A 19,809-nucleotide genomic window follows, 5' to 3' on the forward strand; every position below is an offset into this window, starting at 1 on the left:
TTGAGATTGCTAGTAGAGCTTCCAAACAAGGTAAAATGCTTTAATGCACTCAGGCAAACCACCTGTTTCTGCCAGCACTTGAGCACATGCTTGAGTTTAAGCCATTGCCCTGCTAACTTTTTAATGGGTTAGGAAAAGCATACTTTTTAGCCACTTTTATAGAGGTAGAAGAGCTTGCTGCTCAGGAGTTTGCATCCTCTATTACAACTCAAGTATTATGTTTGCTTGAGCCCATAGCAAGACGCGTTGTCTGACTCACCTGAACTATGGCCCTGAATGAAAAGTTGCAATGGGTTTCCAACACTTGCATTGCTACAGAATCATTCAGTTGCAACAGTTGTTTATCATATCTATTTTAAAATATTGATACGTGTGTTGCCTTCCTTTGTAGCAGAGGGGCAGGGCTTCTATGTAGGATCTCTTGAACATATATTAACAATCTTTTATAAAAGCAGCACATTGGCTGCCATGCTTCCCCTGCTTTAATTGGCAGGTTAGGGTGTTATGTCTAATGTTGTGTTAGGTGTAATGGTAGTTTCACAAATAGTTTAGATTAGGGATTTGTATATGATGGTTTGGTTAGGGATGACCCTCCCTCAAGCAGGGGGTTGGGCTAGATGACCTGCAGAGGTCTCTGATTCTGTAATATGTATATTCCTAAAGTGGGGTTTTCTGCATGCTTAAAGTTAAGCAATTTCATTGCTGTTTATAGAATTGGGGCCTTTGAAGTACTTTTTGCATAGTGCCAGGGATGCTTAAAATTTTGTGTTACACATGCTTGATTTGATATTTAGGTTTTTAAAATACCTAAAATATTTTTAAATGTTTGAAAGCTTTTAAAATGTAGCATAAAATGCACATATTTTATCATTTCTCTATTTGCCTCCTGATTCAGCGAGTAAAACACTCACTTTACATGCTTATTTTCCTACTTCCCAAGAGTTTTGAGGCAGAAACGTTTGCACCATTTTTTTAAATTGTGTTTCTGGGCAGAGATTGAACATGGAAAATTTCAGGCCCAAAGGTTAGCTTTTTGGAATGCTATGAAGGAACTAAAAGCTAATGAAAACCATTTTGGACCCTTAATCATAATGATCACAATGGAGGAGCCACAGTACGTATTTAAAGATTGTAACAACTGAGAGCAAGCTTTACATGCAGGGTAATAAGCATACCTTGGATAGAGGAATGTAGTGTAACTCTGGTTGAGACTCCAAGCAAGCAAGTTCCTACAAATTAATCCCTGTGAAATTGAAAGTGGTATAGGGAAAATGTAGCATTAAATGTTTTGGCCCTAATCCATAACAAAGAAGGAAATACCTATTCAATGCTCTTGTTAAGTGTGGTAGAATGGGCAGTGTAACATATGTCAGTTATTTCAGCTTCTAAAAATGTGGTCAACTGCTAGATGGTACTTCTGTGTACGGGTGAGGATAGCGAATTTGTTAAGGGAAGTGAAGGTTTCTGCATTTCTCTTAATCCGTAAACAGTTCTTGTGCATACTGATGTTGAGTGCCAAAGGGAGGAGGGAACCCCAAAGGCAAATTATTAACTTTTTATTTAAAGCACAATAAGCAGTGATGCTACCTACAAGCTAGAGTACACATGCCAAGTAGTTATAAAGATTAAGGTAATTTTTATAACCCTCATTAATACCACTTTAGTACCGACTTGTCTTCATTTAGAACTGACTTGTATCATGCTGAAGCATTATAGATTCTTCCTGGAATTTTTATAATTGTTTCCATGCTATGTAAGATATCATTAATTAGCCCTGATTTCTCATCTTGAATACATTGTACTGTTTAGTCAGTTTAAAACGAACTAAGCCCATTGGTGTCTTATAGTAGAGTTCATAAATTTCTTCTTATATCAGATGGGATGATGGAAGCTGAAAGTAGTTGTTCAGTCATTTTACTACTGTATTACAAACACTAGGGAAAATGTCTGATACAATTTTTTAAAAATAAATCATTGCACTGTATGAGGACCCAGTTACCTTATTTGGATGTCTTAATAAATGAGGCTGTTCTGCTGAAAACATTGGATGCCTTTGTTTCAAAATGATGACATTTAATGTCAAATATCTTAATTTAACGTAAAATAAAACTATTTTGGCTGATTATATATGATATGTCACTTTGTGGTACATCTTGAATTAGTCCCCAAACTTGAAAGTCACTGAGCATCTGTTAGCATGTTGCTTGACTCTCAATTTCTGTTTTAGTTGGCTGTGCTATACTTCTTTAAAAAAATAAATATATATGAGCTAATTCCCTTCCCCAATATGCATGTGGCACTTTCATTACAGAAGATGAAATTTCTATATTCAAGAGCATCTGACATTAAAATTTGACTGTAAATATGTTGTCCACATTTTTTCCCTTTATTACTTGACAACTCTTCAGTGCAGCTTGGACTGTACAAGAATGCTGATGGCCATCTTTATACTGAAAAATGAAGATTGTTTGAAACTGGAAATGTTGGAGTCCAGTGCTGAAAAAAGAGTTTATCAACCATGGCAATTCAAAGACAGAATCATTGTCTGAACATTAGGTATTTATTTAAAAACTCTGACCCATTATTTTTATTTTAAATTCAGTCCAAATGGACCCCCATGGTTTGCAAGCTTATGCATCTCCCTGTGCCAAAAAACAAATCCTATTTGTTATTCAACCACTTCATTTATATTTGCAAACAAATGCAAGTGCTTGGCAGCTACATTAGCGAGAACAGTTTGAAAATGTGGGTTGTGTATAGTCAGATCATCTTCTGCTGAACTACAGTGTAAAAAAAGTTTAAGAGTATAAACAGAAATGAAACTAACTCGCTTGCTCTGAATAATGAGTTGTCATTATACTGCTAGATATCAAAGTTCTTTAAAGGGAGGTTAGTGACACCAAGCCTGTCACCAGTAAATTCTAATTTCTGTTTGATGTGCATTAGAAACTTTTAAAACAGAATACGTAACTATACTGTGCATTTTTAAAGGATTATTGTATTTGCCATCAGATTAATTAGCCCCACGTTTTGGTTTTTCTCTGGAGTACTATAGTTTTCCAAAGTAGACACAAAGGAAGTAATCTGAAGTATGGGGAAGAATTCTGCACAGGGCTGAGGCTGGAAGCATAGGGCACTTTTTTTACACATGCTCGGACCCATCCTGATTAGGACTCACTGGAGCAGACTCGATTAATCGAGCATGCTGGAGTGTTCGAAACAGAGCTCCCCAGCGTGCTGCAGTGTCTCACGTATTCAGTGTCCTGCATTTCAAAATGGCAGCAAAGGCACTTTAGCTAAAGATCGCTCAATGAGATTTAGTTAAAGTGCCCTGACAACCATTTTGAAATGCATGATGCTGAATACATGAGATACTGCAGGCATTTTAATTATAGTGGCTCCCACTCTAATTGGAACATCCCCCCACCACCCTAGAGCACATGTATAGGCACCCATAGTGGGCAGTGCATTTGCAGCAGACTCTGAGGTTGCAAGTGCCATTAAATATGTCTGTACAGCACTTTTGCTGTGATGGGACCCAGACAACTTGAAGCCTCTAGATCACGGGTTAAACATCCAACTTGTGGGCAAATTCCAGCTCCTGGAGCATCTCAGCGAGCCTTTGGGGCATCTGGAGGAGTTGGGCATTCATGGGGCACGTTGAATGGGCTTAGGACCTGCTGCCAAATTCTAGGTTATGGAGCCCTGTTAGGGATATGTTTTGCCAGTGATGGGGCAAGCAGTGGCAGTGTTAACCTTCATGGCTCCTTGCTACTGGAAGTACGTCTGGATCTAACCTGTGAGTGAACACCATAGTTCAGATCTGGAGTGGGGAGGAGGAGGGAAGGCAAATGAGTTTGGCACCCTTGCTCTAGTTGCTAATGAGTTTGACACCCTTGCTCTAGTTTCTATTGCTATTGAAAACTTTATTTCAAAACATTTTGGAGGAAGCAAGATCTAATCACAGTACAATTTTTTTTGCTTTTTGGGGGGGGGGGGAATTGAAACAGTTCAGAAGAACACACATTGATTTAATTGAAATTTGTCAGAAGAAAATCTAAATGTTTTTCAAGGACAACAGGAACCGTAATTTGTGTACGTATAAAATGCTAAGCAAAAACATTTTTATAATGCCAGATTACAAGTCTTGTTCTGCTGGAAACTGCAGCTTTATTTTGAAGAAAAGAATATTTAAGTGTTGACATGGGTATAAACAGACATCCATTTCTCCCAGGAGAGGGAGCCTCTTGTCCTGGGATCCTACAAAAATATGAGACCATTGCCCTCTTTTAAATGCCCATGAAGTACCTGCAATCCTCTCCTCTCCTCCCCGCAACCCCTTTCCCACACACACAGTACTGTGTACTCTGTAAACTAGTCTCAGCTCATTCAGATTAATTGTGCTTCATTCCAGGAACTAGCTTGTCTGAGGGGCAGCACTGTAGCTTTGAAGGGTTATGTGTATAAAAAACTTTGCCTTGGGTTTTTGCTGGTATCAGTCAAGACCTACTCAAATGAGGTGGTCAGTTTATAGTGTTTGAAACCAAAATGAACGCAGAACAAAGATTCTAGTTCTCGACCTTCTCCATATTACAGTATGAATTGTAATGGAAGAACCCTAATCCTTCCCTGTGAAGTCCCTAGATCCCTGCTGTGCAACAGTGCAGTGGAAAAGGAATACCCACATCAGTGCATTTTGTAGTCCACAGGGCAGTGTAAACTCTTGCAAATCTCTCAGATAACTGCTGTCATAAGAAACTGTAGCTATGGACAGAGAATGCAAGAGAAGAGAGAGGCAAGAATTACCATTTCAAATACCGTTAGTACTTTTATTTTGTCCTTAATAAGAACCAAAGACAGAATTTAAATTTCTGTTTATAGCTGTTACTGTGTATTTCTCCAGTAGGTTTTATAGGTTAATCCTATGCCACTGCCTCATTTTGTAAACCTGAAAAGTTGTAGTGCACCTATCTAAAACTGGGTGTAATGTTTGCCTGTCACAAGGGATGATGAGACATAGCTAAGTAATGCTTGTAAAATGGTGCGAGCTTGTAATGTTTAGAAGTGCTTTATTAATTCAAAGTAGAGCCTTTTTCTTTTGTCTAGTGGATTATATGAAAGGTTTGGTTGTTACAATACTATTTCAAATTCAGAGTAATAAACGTTCTTGCATATGTGCAATCAAGGACTCTTTTGGCCTAACTAACTTGTTACATTTGTATTTAATTCTGTGCCCTAAGGCATTTAGGTCATAGTTAAACCATAATACTTTCCATGTTTAAAGATGTAGGATTTTCATTTCAAGTCACAACACGCATAAAGGGATGCTTAAATTTTATTTAGCTAATTTTAAAAATCTTGTAGCTTCTGATAGAATTCAATTTAAATAGTATGCTTTAAATTTAAAAAGACATGTTTAAAAAAGGAATGAATCATGGTTTTTGCTTCTGTTATAAGGCAGAAGTTCCTCAGCAAGGTAGAAACTAGCAGACTATACAGGAAAACAATCACTGACTGCACACTTTTATTCTTAAGTGCTTTCAAATGGGGAAAGCAAACAAAAAGGAAAAATGGCCAAAACGTTCTAATTTTACTCTGCTATGACCATTTTAAGCATTACTCGGACACGCCAGAATATTCCAAAAAAAAGTTTGACAGGTTTTCTAATGGTTATTCTGATTCTCAAATCTGACAAGGAGATAATGTTCCATTTTGAATTCTCTTCATGAGTGGACTAATGGATGTAGGGTCACAAAACTTGAATTTTCAAATCTTTGATTTTTATTTTTGTTTAAGAGGTAGCATGAATGTGCGTGTGTGTAACATGATACACAGTGTCTTTTAAAGATACTATTTTGTGTGTATTGTGCACAAGTATTGTTGGTCTTGGGTATTCCAGTTTAAATCCAGAGCAACATGAGTGTTTTTTTTCTGGAATTACATTGTAATCAACATGAGAAATAAACTTATTAGACAGACTCGATTTGTTATATGCATGTGTGCATATGGACATATGCTTCAGTACCTCTCAAAACACACTTTTGCTAGCTGATTTACCTGGAATTGACCTCCTATATCAGGGGTGGGTAAAATGTGGCCCACAGGTTGGATGCGGCCCACCAGGCTATTCTGTCCAGCCCACTGGGCCCCTAATATTTTAGAAAATTAATATTTATTTGCCCCTGGTTGCCAGTCATGTGGCCCTCCATGGCGTGCTAAAACTTAGTAAGCAGCCTGAAATACTTGCCCACCTCTGTCCTACTTCCATATGGAATGTGTTTTACTTCACTCCTACACTACCACATGCTGTTCTAGTGGTGGGTTGCCAGATTAACATGAGAAAAGATAGAGGTAGTTAGCTATGTTAGTCTGAAGTCAGGCAGAATGTAGGCAGAACACACGGCAAGTTGGCACTTTAGATGTACCTTTTGCAGGGAACTGCTTGCTTCATCAGATGCTGAGTGGGAGACAAGGGGAGGGTGTGGAGAGCTGCAAAAGTTTTGTAAGAGGGAAACACAATAGTTTCATAACCTTGACTTCTGTCTCCATAAAAACCCAAGAGGACTGCTGCAGTACATTATGGGTTGAGATGGATGTCGCCAAATTGAAGCAAATCAGCTGTGGTGGGACATGTCCTGTGAAACGTACACGTTGCCCCTTGTCCAGCATTGGGCAGGGTCCCAATGCTGGACAAGGGGCATTGTGTTCCCCTCACCAAGCCATTTCTAACCTCCCTCACTGCCCTGTTCCTCCTTTAACCCATCCCCCAGGTGAAGCAGAGATCACTGTGGGTCTTGGCAAGGAGGTGCTGGGCAGCACAGGAAATGAGGAATTCCCAGTGCCTCTTGCCTCCATGTTTGGATTCATGCCAGGTCCTGCATTATTTGTGCTTCACACTGAGGTTTGGGGTGGCATGGGGGCCTGGTATGGCATACGAGCTGGGCCTCTGACTCTGCCCCATGTTTCTGCTGTGGGATCAGCAGTGACCAGTGCCTGTGCTTGAAGCATGGGTTGTGTAGGACCCAGCTCAGGACCTGGCTGGAGCCCTAGGGCTTCAGGAATGCCCTGGTTGCCATACTTCCCAGGAAGGCATCTCTTTTTAAGTTAGGAAAGTTTGGGGGCATCTCTGCTTATAGAGATGCAACCCCAGGTACTCTCCAGCATGTCTTAAGCGGGGAGCCCTGGGCTTTCCCCACTTACAGAGGCATGCCAGGAAGATCCTGGGAGTGTGACTCCATGAGCAGGGAACCCTGGGCTTTCCCTGCTTCCTGAGATATGTCCCAGGCCCCAAAGTTCCCTGGAGCATATCTCAGTAAGAGTTGAAAATTGGGCAGATGCTCCAGGAGCTTGAGGGGCCCAATTCTGCCTGAGAATTCCCAGCACACACAGGATTGGGCATTTCAAGCCTCCAGAGCACATGCCTGGGGTGACTGGAGACTACAGGCAGCTCTGGCTGCCTGCACGCTCTTGCCATTGAGCAAATGGACATCTGCTGCAATAAAAGTAGCACAATCCACAGCTTTGGGACATTTTTGGTGTAGCAAGGGGTATGAATACCTGTGCTTTGCCTTTGTGCCGCCATAAAAATGTTTATGGTGGCACAGAGTTGAGGAAAGGTGATGTCAATTTCTACTCTACATGCATCACAGAGCTGTTACTTTCTCTGTGCCTACCACAACTCTAAATTCTCTTATTCGTGCTTCAGCGTACTCTCAACATGCTTGTTGCAGTATATTGGCCTGAGATACACCTGTTGTTGATTGGAAGAGTTCACACTGGACAAAAACTTAAGAGATTAAATACCATGATCTTCTGTACCTATATGCCTAGGGGAAATATAAACAGAATCAAAATCAAGGCTGTGCCACACGAGCAATGTTACCCTGGTTTTTGGCTGCTTTGGGTTTTTACTATGACACTCTATAGTCAACTCTCAAAGTTTGCAGGTTGTCAGTAACCCCCTCCCCCCCAACAAAACAAAACAAAACAACTTCTTGGGTTGGCAACCCTGCTTCCTGAGACTGGGCTCATTCCAGTCTGTGTAAGGCGTAGGGAGAAGGAAATGAGAGCAAGGGAGGGGATAGCTGCAGGCCTCTTGCATAAAGGTTTTCTAGTCCTGGAAATTTCCCATAAATTTCCAGTGCTAGAAATGAATGCTTGTTCATACCCTTTATTAGTATTGAAAACAACCAAGCAGAACAAAGATACAAATAAGACTAAACTAACACCTAAGAACGATAGCATCTTTTACACAGAAACTCTTCTACCTTCTTAGAATAAATGTAACTTGATCACACAAACCTCAGCTCTCTCTGTCGATGTTTCATGATAATGACGTTGCAAACATCCTTGCCATGAAGTATATGCTGATTGGGCTAAAATAAATAGTTTTCCTTGAGGAACATGTGTGGGTGTTGATGTGGAGGTATGCACACACCATGCACATGTGCTGCCCATTTGTTTGTTTATTATCCTTAAATTTATTATCAGTTCCTGTTCTGTTGCATCATCCTGGCAATCCTACTGATTTTTTGTAAGACATGCATTTTGTTCTGTTTTTCTTCTGCTTTTAGTACCTTATTTGTAACGTGGAGAATATTATTTAGCTATAAGGTAGCATAAAATATCTACTATAAAGTACTGTTTTATCTGAATCGAGCCCTGTTATTCAGTCAAGAAGAGTTCCAGTCGCATTAAGTAGGTGTGTGCCACTTCAGGCTGTAAGATTCTTTAGCACAAACTTGGGGCTGAATTTTGCATCTTTGGTAGTTGATGGGAAAATTCAAATTAGGCAGTAAGACTTCTGGTACCAAAGTGAACACAGTGCAGCTCTCTGAAACCCAAAGGAACTGCAGAGGCTGAAGATCATCTTGTTTTAATATGTCACTCGCAGAAATTAGTTACTAAGTTTATTGCTTATTGTTTGATCTATGCTGTGGTATTACATTGGAGCTTTGTGCACCACACAGCTAAGCAGACAGTTAATAAGGTGACCTTGATGAGATGATCAAAGCTGTTCATGTGCCTGGTTTTATATATATATATATAGTCGTCTTTAATCTAGTGTTTCCCATTCCTTTCTGAATAATATATATTCAGGCTTTCATGCTAAAGCTGTCTTGGCAGTTCTCAATATTATCTTTGCCAAGTCAACAATGGGGGTCTTAAGTCTTCCTGAACCATCAAACCATACAAGGTTTATTCATCAGGAACAGTTGCAATTTTTGCTGGAGAAGTGAAATAGACATTTCTAATTATTTCAAAAACAATTTCATGACATGGATGTCTTTTCAGTTGTCAGGGGCAAGTTTTGTATACTCCCAGCTTTATATAAGAATAAAAGTGTAGAGTGGAGGGAAAAGACTGAATTTAAAAAAATCCTTTGATAAATAATCTCCCATCCCCATCTACCTAGGTTCACCTTTTCTAGCCAATGAAGACGGTGTACTTGGAGGAGTGATAGTTCTTCGATCTTGCAGATGTTCAGCAGAGCCTGACTCTTCACAAGAAAAGCAAACTCTACTAGGTAAGCAATTTTTGTGTGTGTTTGTGTTTAGTCTGGTACAAGTAGGGACCTTCCAAATTCATGGTTTCATGGATTTCGCAGATTCTGTGAAATCTGGGGAATGCCTGCAAAATCTATGGGGGGGGGAAAAAAGCCTTACAGAAAAGAAAATGCTGGCTCCTCAGAGGGAGACAGCAGTCTTGGGCACTGTGGCAGCCTGGCAGGGTGGGGAGGGGGGCATGTGGGGGCTACCCACTTGAAGGGCTGTAGACAAGATGGCTGCTACTCTTGCCATTGATTGGTTGCAAGGGCTGCTTGTAGCCCCGCCCCTCTCCACTGGTTGGTGTTTGATGGACAGTCCTTGTAGTCGATCAGCAGTGGGGTGCAGGGCCACATAACAGGCAGCCCCTGCAGACAGTGGCAAGGGTTGGGGCCACTGGGGCCCCTTGGCCAATCACAGACGTGGGGGAACCTGCTGTGCTCCACCGGCGAAATGGCTGTTCCAGGTCCGTGTTCTGCCCTTGAAATTGAAGGAGCAGCCCCTGCAAACTAGGTAGGATCCTAGATGCAAGGTATGTACTTCCCAGCAAGGCGGAAATAAAAATGTCATGCATGCTTTACTGCACGACGAAAGCTCTATGCAAGTTTACGGGGGTGAAAATACAAGAATATAACTTACTGTTGTTGAAATATTTGTCCCGCTTTCAAAAATTTCCTACTCCAGTGGGGAAAGTTTTTGTTTGTTGGTTGTATATGTCTTTTGTCTTTAGAGAAAGTAAGGTCTATCTTGTAATTTTTAAAGTTACTATTGTAAACTTGAAAATGAGAATTTTACTGGTTTGTATTGTCCTTTTTAATGTCAGAATATTGATTTTGTTCTTCATTCACACTGAAAGTTTAGGGCAAGGTTTTGAAATTGGTGTACTAGTGCTAGCCAAATTCCTTCTGCTGTCCCCATGAAAATTCATGAAGATAAGTTAGATTATCCATTGCATATGCATAGCAGAGCTTGATACCCCCACATACCTGTATGCTTCTAAAATGTATGATCATTCCCTTCTGGAGAGTAGATTCTAGCCCCACTGACTCTCCAGACAGATGGTATAGCCAAAATGAATTCTTTTCCCTGTTTCTGCTGCTGTTTTCCCCCATCAAAATGTCTTTTGGCTTATGGGAGTTTGCACTGGGCTGAGTTTGCCTGTCATCTTTGCTTGTTCATTAAATAATTTGTGTCCTTTACAGCCCTTAAGCCTCCCATTCCTAACCTAGAAGGAAGAAAAGCATCAATCCCATTGCTTTACAGCAGAACTAATTGCAGTTGCATATAACCTTATCTGCCACTGCTATTGCAGCCACTTTGTGCTGCTTGAGCCTTAGAAAAGTGCTACATTCTGGCTGTAGCTGCTCAGTTAAGCATTCTAGGATCAGGTGGGAACATAAGTTAGTCCTTATTCCTGTTTTGACTGTCTTCCACCTGCCCACTAGTGCAGAGATTCTGAAAGTGCAAGGAGGGGCATCAGATCTGTACTATTCCATAGTTACTGGCTGGTTCCTTTTAGGATCATAAGCGTCACAAGCAAGAACTTCTTGACACTGCTCTAGCCAGTCACATTACCTTTGCATTTTAGAAAGAACCTGCCAAATAAAAAATTTGGTTATATTGTTTACATATAACTGTAAAAAAGGCTACTCTTTCATATGTAACCTGCTGTTTCCTTATTGTCTTCTCGCTTCATTGGCCCACACACAATTACATACTCTTGCTGCTAGCTTAACAGCCTTCAATCTCAACTGATAGAGGTATTCATAGAATTTTGGCATCATCTGGTTTGAACTTCTGTGTATTACTCATAAATTTCTGAGTCAAGCACAGAGTTAATACCGGTTAATTCACTTATGCAATAATTTGCCCCTATTCTTATTCCCTGTTAGTGGCCCCTTCCCAATTACAAACTCCTCATAATTGGTAACTGTTGGATGATTTGCCATTATTTGCATTCCTCCTGAAGTGGTAAATTAACCCAAGTTTACTGAACCTTGTGATTTGAAATGGAGCAGATCTTTCAAAGAGATCCAATCTTGATTTAAAGCAATCAGATGACTTCTTTGCCTCCATTTTCCTGAGCAGAGACTGGATCAGCCCCCCGCACGGGGCCCCCCTCAGGCACACCTAGGCCAAGGGTCAGTGAGGTTCTAGTCAGGGAACTTCTGGAGAGACTGGATGTATTTAAATCAGCTGGTCCGGGAGATCTCCACCCCAGAGTGCTGAGGGAATTAGCAGAGTTCATTGCAGGACCCCTGGCACGGTTTTATGAGCACTTTTGGTGCTCTGGTGAGGTGCCAGAGGACTGGAAGAGGGCCAACGTGGTTCCCATCTTCAAAAAAGGGAGGAAAGAGGAACCGGGAAATTATAGGCCAGTTAGTCTTACCTTGGTCCTGGGTAAGTTTTTTGAGAGAATTATCCTAGCACGTGTCCATGAGGGGCCAGCAGGGGAGGTTATGCGTAGGGGCAACCAACATGGGTTCATTAGAGGCAGGTCCTGTCAGACCAACCTGGTGGCCTTCTACGATGCAGGGGGAGCAGTGGACATAGTCTTCCTGGACTTCCAGAAGGCATTCGACACTGTCTCTCACCCCGTTCTCATTAAAAAACTGGGGGACTGTGGTGTCAACACCTACACAGTCAAATGGGTCGCCAACTGGCTGGAGGGCCGCACCCAGGGAGTGGTGGTGGATGGGTCATTTTCAACCGGGAGGGATGTAGGCAGTGGGGCTCCGCAGGGCTCAGTCCTCAGGCCCACAGTGTTCAACATCTTCATCAATGACTTGGACGAGGGGGTAAAAAGCACCCTGTTCAAATTTGCTGATGACAGTAAGATGTGGGGGGATGTGTGCACGGTAGAAGGGAGGAATAGGGTGCTATCGGACCTAGACGGGTTACAGGGGTGGGTGGGTGAGAACAGGATGGGATTCAGCACTGACAATACAAGGTGATGCACCCAGGGAGGAAGAACCAGCAGCATACCTACAGGCTGGGGAACTCCCTTCTCATCAGTGCAGAGGCAGAAAAGGATCTTGGAGTCATCATTGATGCCAAGATGAACATGGGCCGGCAGTGTGGAAGACCAACCATACCTTGTCATGCACCCACAGATGCATCTCAAGCAGGTCCAAGGAGGTGATCCTCCTCCTCTATGTGGCATTGGTCAGGCCGCAGCTGGAGTACTGCATCCAGTTCTGGGCACCACCCTTCAAGAGGGATGTGGACAGCATGGAGAGGGTCCAGGAGGGCCACTCGCATGATCAGGGGGCAAGGCACGCCCTATGAGGAGAGGCTATGGGACCTGAACCTGTTCAGCCTCCACAAGAGCAGGCTGAGGGGGAATCTAGTGGCCTGTTACAAACTAGTCAGAGGGGACCAGCAGGCACTGGGGGGAGTCCCTGTTCCCCTGAGAACTACCAGGAGTGACTAGAAATAACAGTCACAATCTGGCAGAGGGTAAATTCAGCCCAGACATCAGGAGGCGCTACTTCACTGTCAGGGCGGCTAGGATCTGGAACCAACTTCCAAGAGAAGTGGTGCTGGCTCCTACCCTGGGGGTCTTTAAGAAGAGGGTGGACGAACACCTTGCTGGGGTTGTTTGACCCCAGTACTCTTTCCTGCCTCGGCAGGGGGTCGGACTTGATGATCTGCTCGGGTCCCTTCTGACCCTACCAACTATGAAACTATAAAACATCTATAGCATCTCTAAGTAAAGTCCAGTGGTTGAACCCACCTTACTGGAAGAAACAAATTGGGTCCTGTTTTTAGTCTGAACTGTTCTAGATTCAGTTTCCAGCTATCAGTTATCATTGTGCTTTATCCGGCTACAATACAGAGCTATCTATTATCAGATGTCTTGGTAGCTGTTCTCCTTTTGAATAGACTAAATAGGATCATGTTGCACTATATATATTCTAATATAGTAAAGGGCTTTGTCTGTCTGTCTATCCATAGTGCTTTTGGCCAACTGTGTTTATGCTGCTGAGAGGGTGGGCAGTGATTGGCTTTGCAGGCCTGGGCTAAGTGGGCCCAAGTTTAAGCTTCTGCCAGGGAAGGTTGTGGCAGTAGTGAACATGCCCTGGCCCCCCAAGCAGCAGGGCCTCTCCAGGCTTCCCTGCCTGAGGGTGAAATGTGGAGGGGGTTACAGTGCCAGTGCCCCCCTGCTGCCCATCCCCAACACCCCCCCCAAGAACAGCTGGCGGGGAGGGGGAGGCAGAGGGCAGGGAGGGAGGAGGTGAAAGGTGGGGAACATGGTGATAGCTGTTGTCAGGGCTGGGTGGTTAGAAGGGAGCAGGTGGGGGTCCCTGACAACAGCCAGCAGGGTTGGGGAGGCGGTGTTGAAGGAGGAAGGCTGGGCAGGTGTGGGGCAGGGGGAGGCAAAGTGGGAAGTCATGGTGGTGGCTGTTGTAGGGGACGGGCAGGAGGGAAGAAAGGAAGGGAGGGAAGCAGGGAGGGGAGGGAAGGGCAGGGTCATGGAGGTGGTGTCCTGCACTGCTTGGCCCCGACAAGAGCCAGGAGGGAGGGGAGCAGGGAGGTGGGGGGAAGCCCTGCTGTGAGGTGGAGGTAGGCAGGGGGAGGCTGGAGGAGGAGGCGGCAGTGGTGTCTTTACATGGCTGGCCCCGAAGGGGAAGAGGGGTGCCATGTAAACACTACCTGAAATCCATCATTCTTGATGGGCACTTAGCTAGTGTGTGTGTGTGTAATCTCATGTTTTTCATACCTAAAATCATTTTTGTAGCTTCTTCTGTATAACATTTCCAGTACTTTTATTCTTGAAGTTGTATGTGCTAGAATTGGGCACTGTATTTCAGGGCCCCTCCTGATGTTCACATAAAGGTGTGATAGGATCTGATGTACGATCCATATGTTGTCTCATGCCATGCCACATGCATGTACTCTGCCATCCCAGGCTCCGCCCCCACACACTGGTAAGTAAAAAGTTCCTGCCGCTGCAAGTCCCATGAGTGACAGGACTGTCAGCCATGTCACCTCCCCATTGCTGGAACTGAGTCTTACAGCTGTGTACTCTCCATCCTGGTGGTACCCCATAGTTACCAGGACCAAGAGTCCTGCAGCTGCAGGACTCTGTCTCACTGGCACCCCACAGGACAAAGAGTCTGCAACGGTGGGACTCGCAGTGCCAGCAGCCAGGGGCTGCTTCCAGGATCGAGAGTCCCCTCAGCTGCAGAACTCCCAGCCTCAGCTTTGCATGGTGTACCCCTATGGCTGGAAGCCTGGTCAGCTGACGGGGATCCCAGCTCCAGGGGCAGACCCTGCTACACAGGCAAATTAAAGCTGGATAGCAACCAGCTATAAAGTTAGTATGAATTTTAGAGGTCTAACTTTAAAACTGGTTGGACTTTTTTTATGGTGTGATAGGTACTTTGTAGGTGTAGCCGGTCTCAGTTAATTGTGCGGTTAACCAGTTAGTTGTGTAGTATTTGTGACATGTAGAGGGGGCTTCAGTAATGGACATAGTAATGCCACATAAATCTCCTTACTCCTACATTATATTCTCTCATTTTTTTCATTCAAGTGTTATTTTAGGCTTTTAACTGCAGCAGATTCTCAGTTATCTAGTACGGTTTCTAAAGGCCTCCTGTGTTTTACTGTCTGGCAGAAAACAGTTCCCTATCTTATAAGTATGTTCTACATTCTTTGTTACTTATATTTGCCCATGTTAAAATTCTTGTTCGAAGGAGCCCATCTTACCGCAAAGCTTAGGGATGTCTCTATGGCAGACCTTGTTCATCCTTTTTTTTTACTTACTACTTTGGTTTCTTACTATTGTAAATTTATCTAGTTCTGCCTATCTAAATATAATGAACCTTAACAGTTACTATTTAACATCATCTCTAATTACTGGCGCAGTAATGTTTTATTTTCCGTTTAACATATAAATATATCATCTTAATGGAGAAAAAAATGTTTTTCAATACTTCTGCCTTTTCTGATTGACAGTTTTACCATTGTGGCTTAGCATTTGACCAGTACCCATTAGACTTTTGTTTGTACTGGTACATTAAAGAATTATTTCTTGCCTTTAATCTGGAAGGTCATTGATTTGCTTGTGTTTAATTTATAATTTTAGCCTCACTTTATTGTTTGCATTTCCAAACTGCTGACTTGTAGTCACTGCTAGCAGCATCCTTTTTTTTATCCATCTCTCTAGATTGATACAGCTATAGAGTATAGCATGCTCTTGCCTTCACTTTGCCTTTTAACTAAAAAACCCTTTCAAGTAAGGAAGCTTCCATTGATGACTATAGAACTGTGTGTTTTGTGGCATATAATAAAAAATTACTTACCCATAATTAATGATCCTTTCTTTTTTTTAAGTTACTTCTTTCTACTCAGTTTTGTTCAGAATTACTTGTAGTTTGGAAAACTGATGTATCCTGGAGAACCAAGGTTTATATGTTTGGTCAAATCTTTATTCTGGTCACACAAAGGAAGTGCAAGTAGATAGTGATCAGCTGCATTTGACCATCTAAGTTTAGATTTTTGCTGAAACATCTAGTGTTCAAACTTTCTAATAAGAACATATGGCTGGAAGCAACTTCCTGAGTCACTGAGGCTATTTCCTGCTATTACAGGCAATCTCATTTTTTACCTTTCAAAGGTGACTGGTTCAGTTTGAAATGCATTTAGTTTTTTTGCTCTCACTGCTCCAGAACCTTACTGCATTGATGATTATAAGCCTCTAATTTCCAGCCTAAACTTATTCATGGACAGTTTTATGCATTTGTTCTTATGCCAGCATTGTCTTTCAGTTTAAATCACTTCTCTGTCCCTGGTGTTTGCCGCCCTTGCATTATTTATATGCAGTAATTATTTTCCTCAGCCATCATTTTATTAGACTAAACAAGTCAAACTATTCTAGTTTCCAGACTCTCCATTCCCCTTGTCACTCCCTTGCTATACTTGTGAATTCCTCTCTTGAACACAGGTGACCAGAATTGTATGCACGTATTCCAGGTGTGGTGTCATCAGTGTCTTATACAGAAGCATAAATACTGCCCTACCATGGTATAACAAGCAGAGTTGGTGTCTAGGGTAAACCCTATGGGAGAAGAGGCACAGTTTTGAGAGTGGGGGCAGCAGTATGCGTTTGCCAAGAGCAGAGGGTGCATGCAGGTTCCAGGGGTTTGTGGTGGGGCAGTAGTTTTACCCATGCCAGTAACTCTGCCATGTACTTGTGTCATCCCTGGCTCTTGTTGTTAAGGCAGTAGTAGCTTAAGGGCTGTTCTGGAGTTCCTGGCATGGGTATGCTACCAGGGTGGACTTGGTGGGGAACAATTCTGACACCCCTCAGCTTGGTGCCTGGGACCTTGTTTCGCTATCACCCACTTCTACTTTATGATACTGCTGCCCTACCTCTATTTTGGGGTACCTTGACTAATCTGCAAATTGTATTTTCTGCTTTCATGGTTGCGTAAGAGTTGTCACATTGTGCATTTTGTCCTATTTTACATTTCTCTTTGTCTTAAATTTTTCTTCATTCAAAGTACTTTCTACAGCTTTCTATGTGATCATATACACAAGTCAGACTATTGTTGGTAGCCGTCTGGATCATTTTTGTCATGCACTTCTTTTCCTCTTTTTATTTTTATGGCTAAAGAATTTGTTGATTTTTGTCATAATATATTTTCCAGGGTGTGACTCTGCATAATTTTTGTTAGTTCTTGCTTCGTCCCTGTACTTCTTGATCTCCAGAACGTACTTTTTTTGTTGACCTGTCCTTTTTATTTTTTTCCATTCCTTCTAGGTTGTCTGCTCGTATTCCTGTGGTCCTACAGAAGTGGCTGTATAGTTGGGCCTTAAGTTTTATTGACACTTGTTTGAGAAAGAAGTTCCAGATAGCTTTTGTACCTTTGACTTAAAGAAATTCCAGGCCCTAGGAATCTCAGTGATTACAGTTGCATTTAATAAAGTTTGCATTTTGTTTGTTTAAAAAAGCTATGGTATTATACATACCAGCATCCATTAAAAGAATGGGATGATGCAAAGCCAAGGTATGCCAAAGCCAAATACTCCAAACATAGGATAGTCTAGAATTGAAGTTGCCCATAGGACTTAAATCTGCTCTCCTGTTTGTGTTATAATAACCTTTTGAAGTAATTGCATGTGATTTCTTTTACGGGTCTGATTCTCAGATCAGTTAATTCACATTTGGAAGCAACTTTGCCTAATATAACTAAGGAAATTAGTGCTTGTCCAATCACTTATCAAGTTTATATGGGGTTTTATGTATTTGAATCTCTTACATCTCATCATATAGTCTGCAATATATGGTGATATTAATGTAACTCTGGCAGAGTTTAAGATTTTTATTTTTTAAATTTCCTAATACTTCTGAGCTCAAGTTTATAATGTGACCCTGGTTGCTGGTGGAAGTGACTTCAGCTCATTCATTATGTTAGCCTTAGTTTCTAGTGGCTGGTCCACTTTATATCAAATTTCACAATAAGGTGCTACTTTAAAATTCCTTTTGTTAAAAAAGGGAAAAAGAATAGATTTAATTTAGGTCACTTATTCTGTCGGTATTTTCCTACAACGCCACCCTGGTGAAGCTCTTCTTCATTGGTGTTCAAAGTTAAACCTTCCATAGTGTACCTGGGGTGGCCTTTTTGAATCTCTAAGACGAAGGATTTTGCCTAGACCAGAGCTGTTTAACTGGTGGCCTTTGGGTTCTTGGCACGGCTGCCACTGTCTGTATGCTTTGCCCCCATCCTCTTTGCTCCTGCCAGGGCAACTGGGTTCTTTGGGATATCCCATCCACCTCTAGCTTCTCCTACTTTCTGTCCCTGTTCTTGGGGTAGGGTCCTGCAGGGAAAGGGGGCTGGATTGCCCAAGTTGCATGTGTGGCAGAAAGGCAAGAGCAGGTTGCCTGCACTTCAGATTGGCACATAGTCAGGAATGGAAGGGCTTGCTGCGTGTGCAGCTTGGAGGAGCCAGGCATCCAATTCTGCAGGGAGGACAGGCTGCCTGTGCAACTGGGAAGGTAGGACAGGACCAGGCTGTACGTGTGCCTGGGGAAAGGGGTTGCCAGGCTTCCCACACAGTAGGGAATAGCTTGATGGGGTGCTGCCCATGCAGTGAGTGGCCCTTGGTCTGTGGACCACACCTCATGTGGCCCCTGGGTCTGTGGCCTGTGTGTTGTGTGGCTCCCAATTAACCAGAAGTTGGTTAGCCCCAACCTAAACAATAATTATCACTTCTGTAAAGATATCTATTTTTGTAATTGTGCTTCCCTCTAGATATTCTAGAGGGCTTCTCAAACACTTCCGTTTAGCAATGAGATGAGGATTTTGTGTTGTGATTATTTTTTTTCATTATATTTATTGATCTTTCTCTCCCAGAGCCACTAATTAAATGTATTTTGTGACTAGCTTATTTCCTTCGGGAAGCTTTTGTTTCCTTCTCAAACAAGAACTGATTGACAATTTCCAACGATGGTGTTTATTCTTGGATAGCTCTTTACCACCACTGTCACCACTATTAGAAACCAAAATGTTCTTGTTTATTTTGATCAAGGGAGCTAAACACCTAAGAGAGGGAATCCTGCCAGAACTGCATCTTTGAAGAAGCTGAGTTATAGTAGTAATTTTTGCCATTCCTCTTAATGTGGGATACTAATCCTTAAGAATTAAGGGCTGTTTATACAGGGGCATTAGCTCTACTCTCTCTCAGTTGCTGTGCATCACCAGTGTATACGTAGGGAGGTACTTCAGAGTAGCATATGCATTTGCAAATTCACATCCTGCCTCTTCACAGTAACTTCCCTACCTATGCAAGCCTTTAAGAATATAATTGCGTGTATTCTGGACAGAGTGCCTGCCATTTAAAATTCCCATGGCTGACATGGGCAGCTATTAGTATTGTGCATAAATGTTACTAGCCATTTTGCCATCACGCAGATCTCTGGCTTGTTTATGTTGGCTCCAACCTTCTTGTTCAGTTTCACTCTAATATTAGCAGTTGTTTTACCATCTGCTTTTAGCAGGCAAGTGGCTGTTTATCCAACAAACCCTCTGTACATGGCAGGGACTTTAAAAACTATTGATAATTGCAACTTGTATTCTTAATTCTTAAATTTATGGTCCAAGGGCAAGCTGTTAGCACAAGGAAACATTTTTAATGTTTTTTTTTTTAATGGTAAGTAACAATAATAATAAATTGATTTGTGTAAATCAGCTGTTGACAAATCTTTTTGTGAAAACGTTTCAGCTGAAAGAGAGTCTGTTGTAATTCATAGACA

At 42.2% G+C, this 19,809-nt stretch overlaps 1 protein-coding gene across 4 annotated transcripts in view; it reads left to right on the plus strand.

Annotated features, from left to right (window-relative positions):
* The window catches only part of TASP1 (taspase 1), a 174,703-nt gene that overhangs the window by 123,039 nt on the left and 31,855 nt on the right, over window positions 1-19,809 (plus strand). For 3 of the 4 annotated variants that reach the window (XM_090051279.1, XM_090051270.1, XM_090051284.1), the window contains one exon: window positions 9,416-9,526. In XM_090051279.1, coding sequence (XP_089907405.1) covers window positions 9,416-9,526 — 111 coding nt within the window. Of the gene's footprint in view, window positions 1-2,408; window positions 2,557-9,415; window positions 9,527-19,809 lie in introns of those variants that run through there. The other variant, XR_016442924.1, reaches the window with a different exon arrangement.

This window comes from Crocodylus siamensis, chromosome 1 (assembly GCF_052110815.1).
Source record: "Crocodylus siamensis isolate JL-2025a chromosome 1, ASM5211081v1, whole genome shotgun sequence".
Taxonomy (NCBI): domain Eukaryota; kingdom Metazoa; phylum Chordata; order Crocodylia; family Crocodylidae; genus Crocodylus; species Crocodylus siamensis.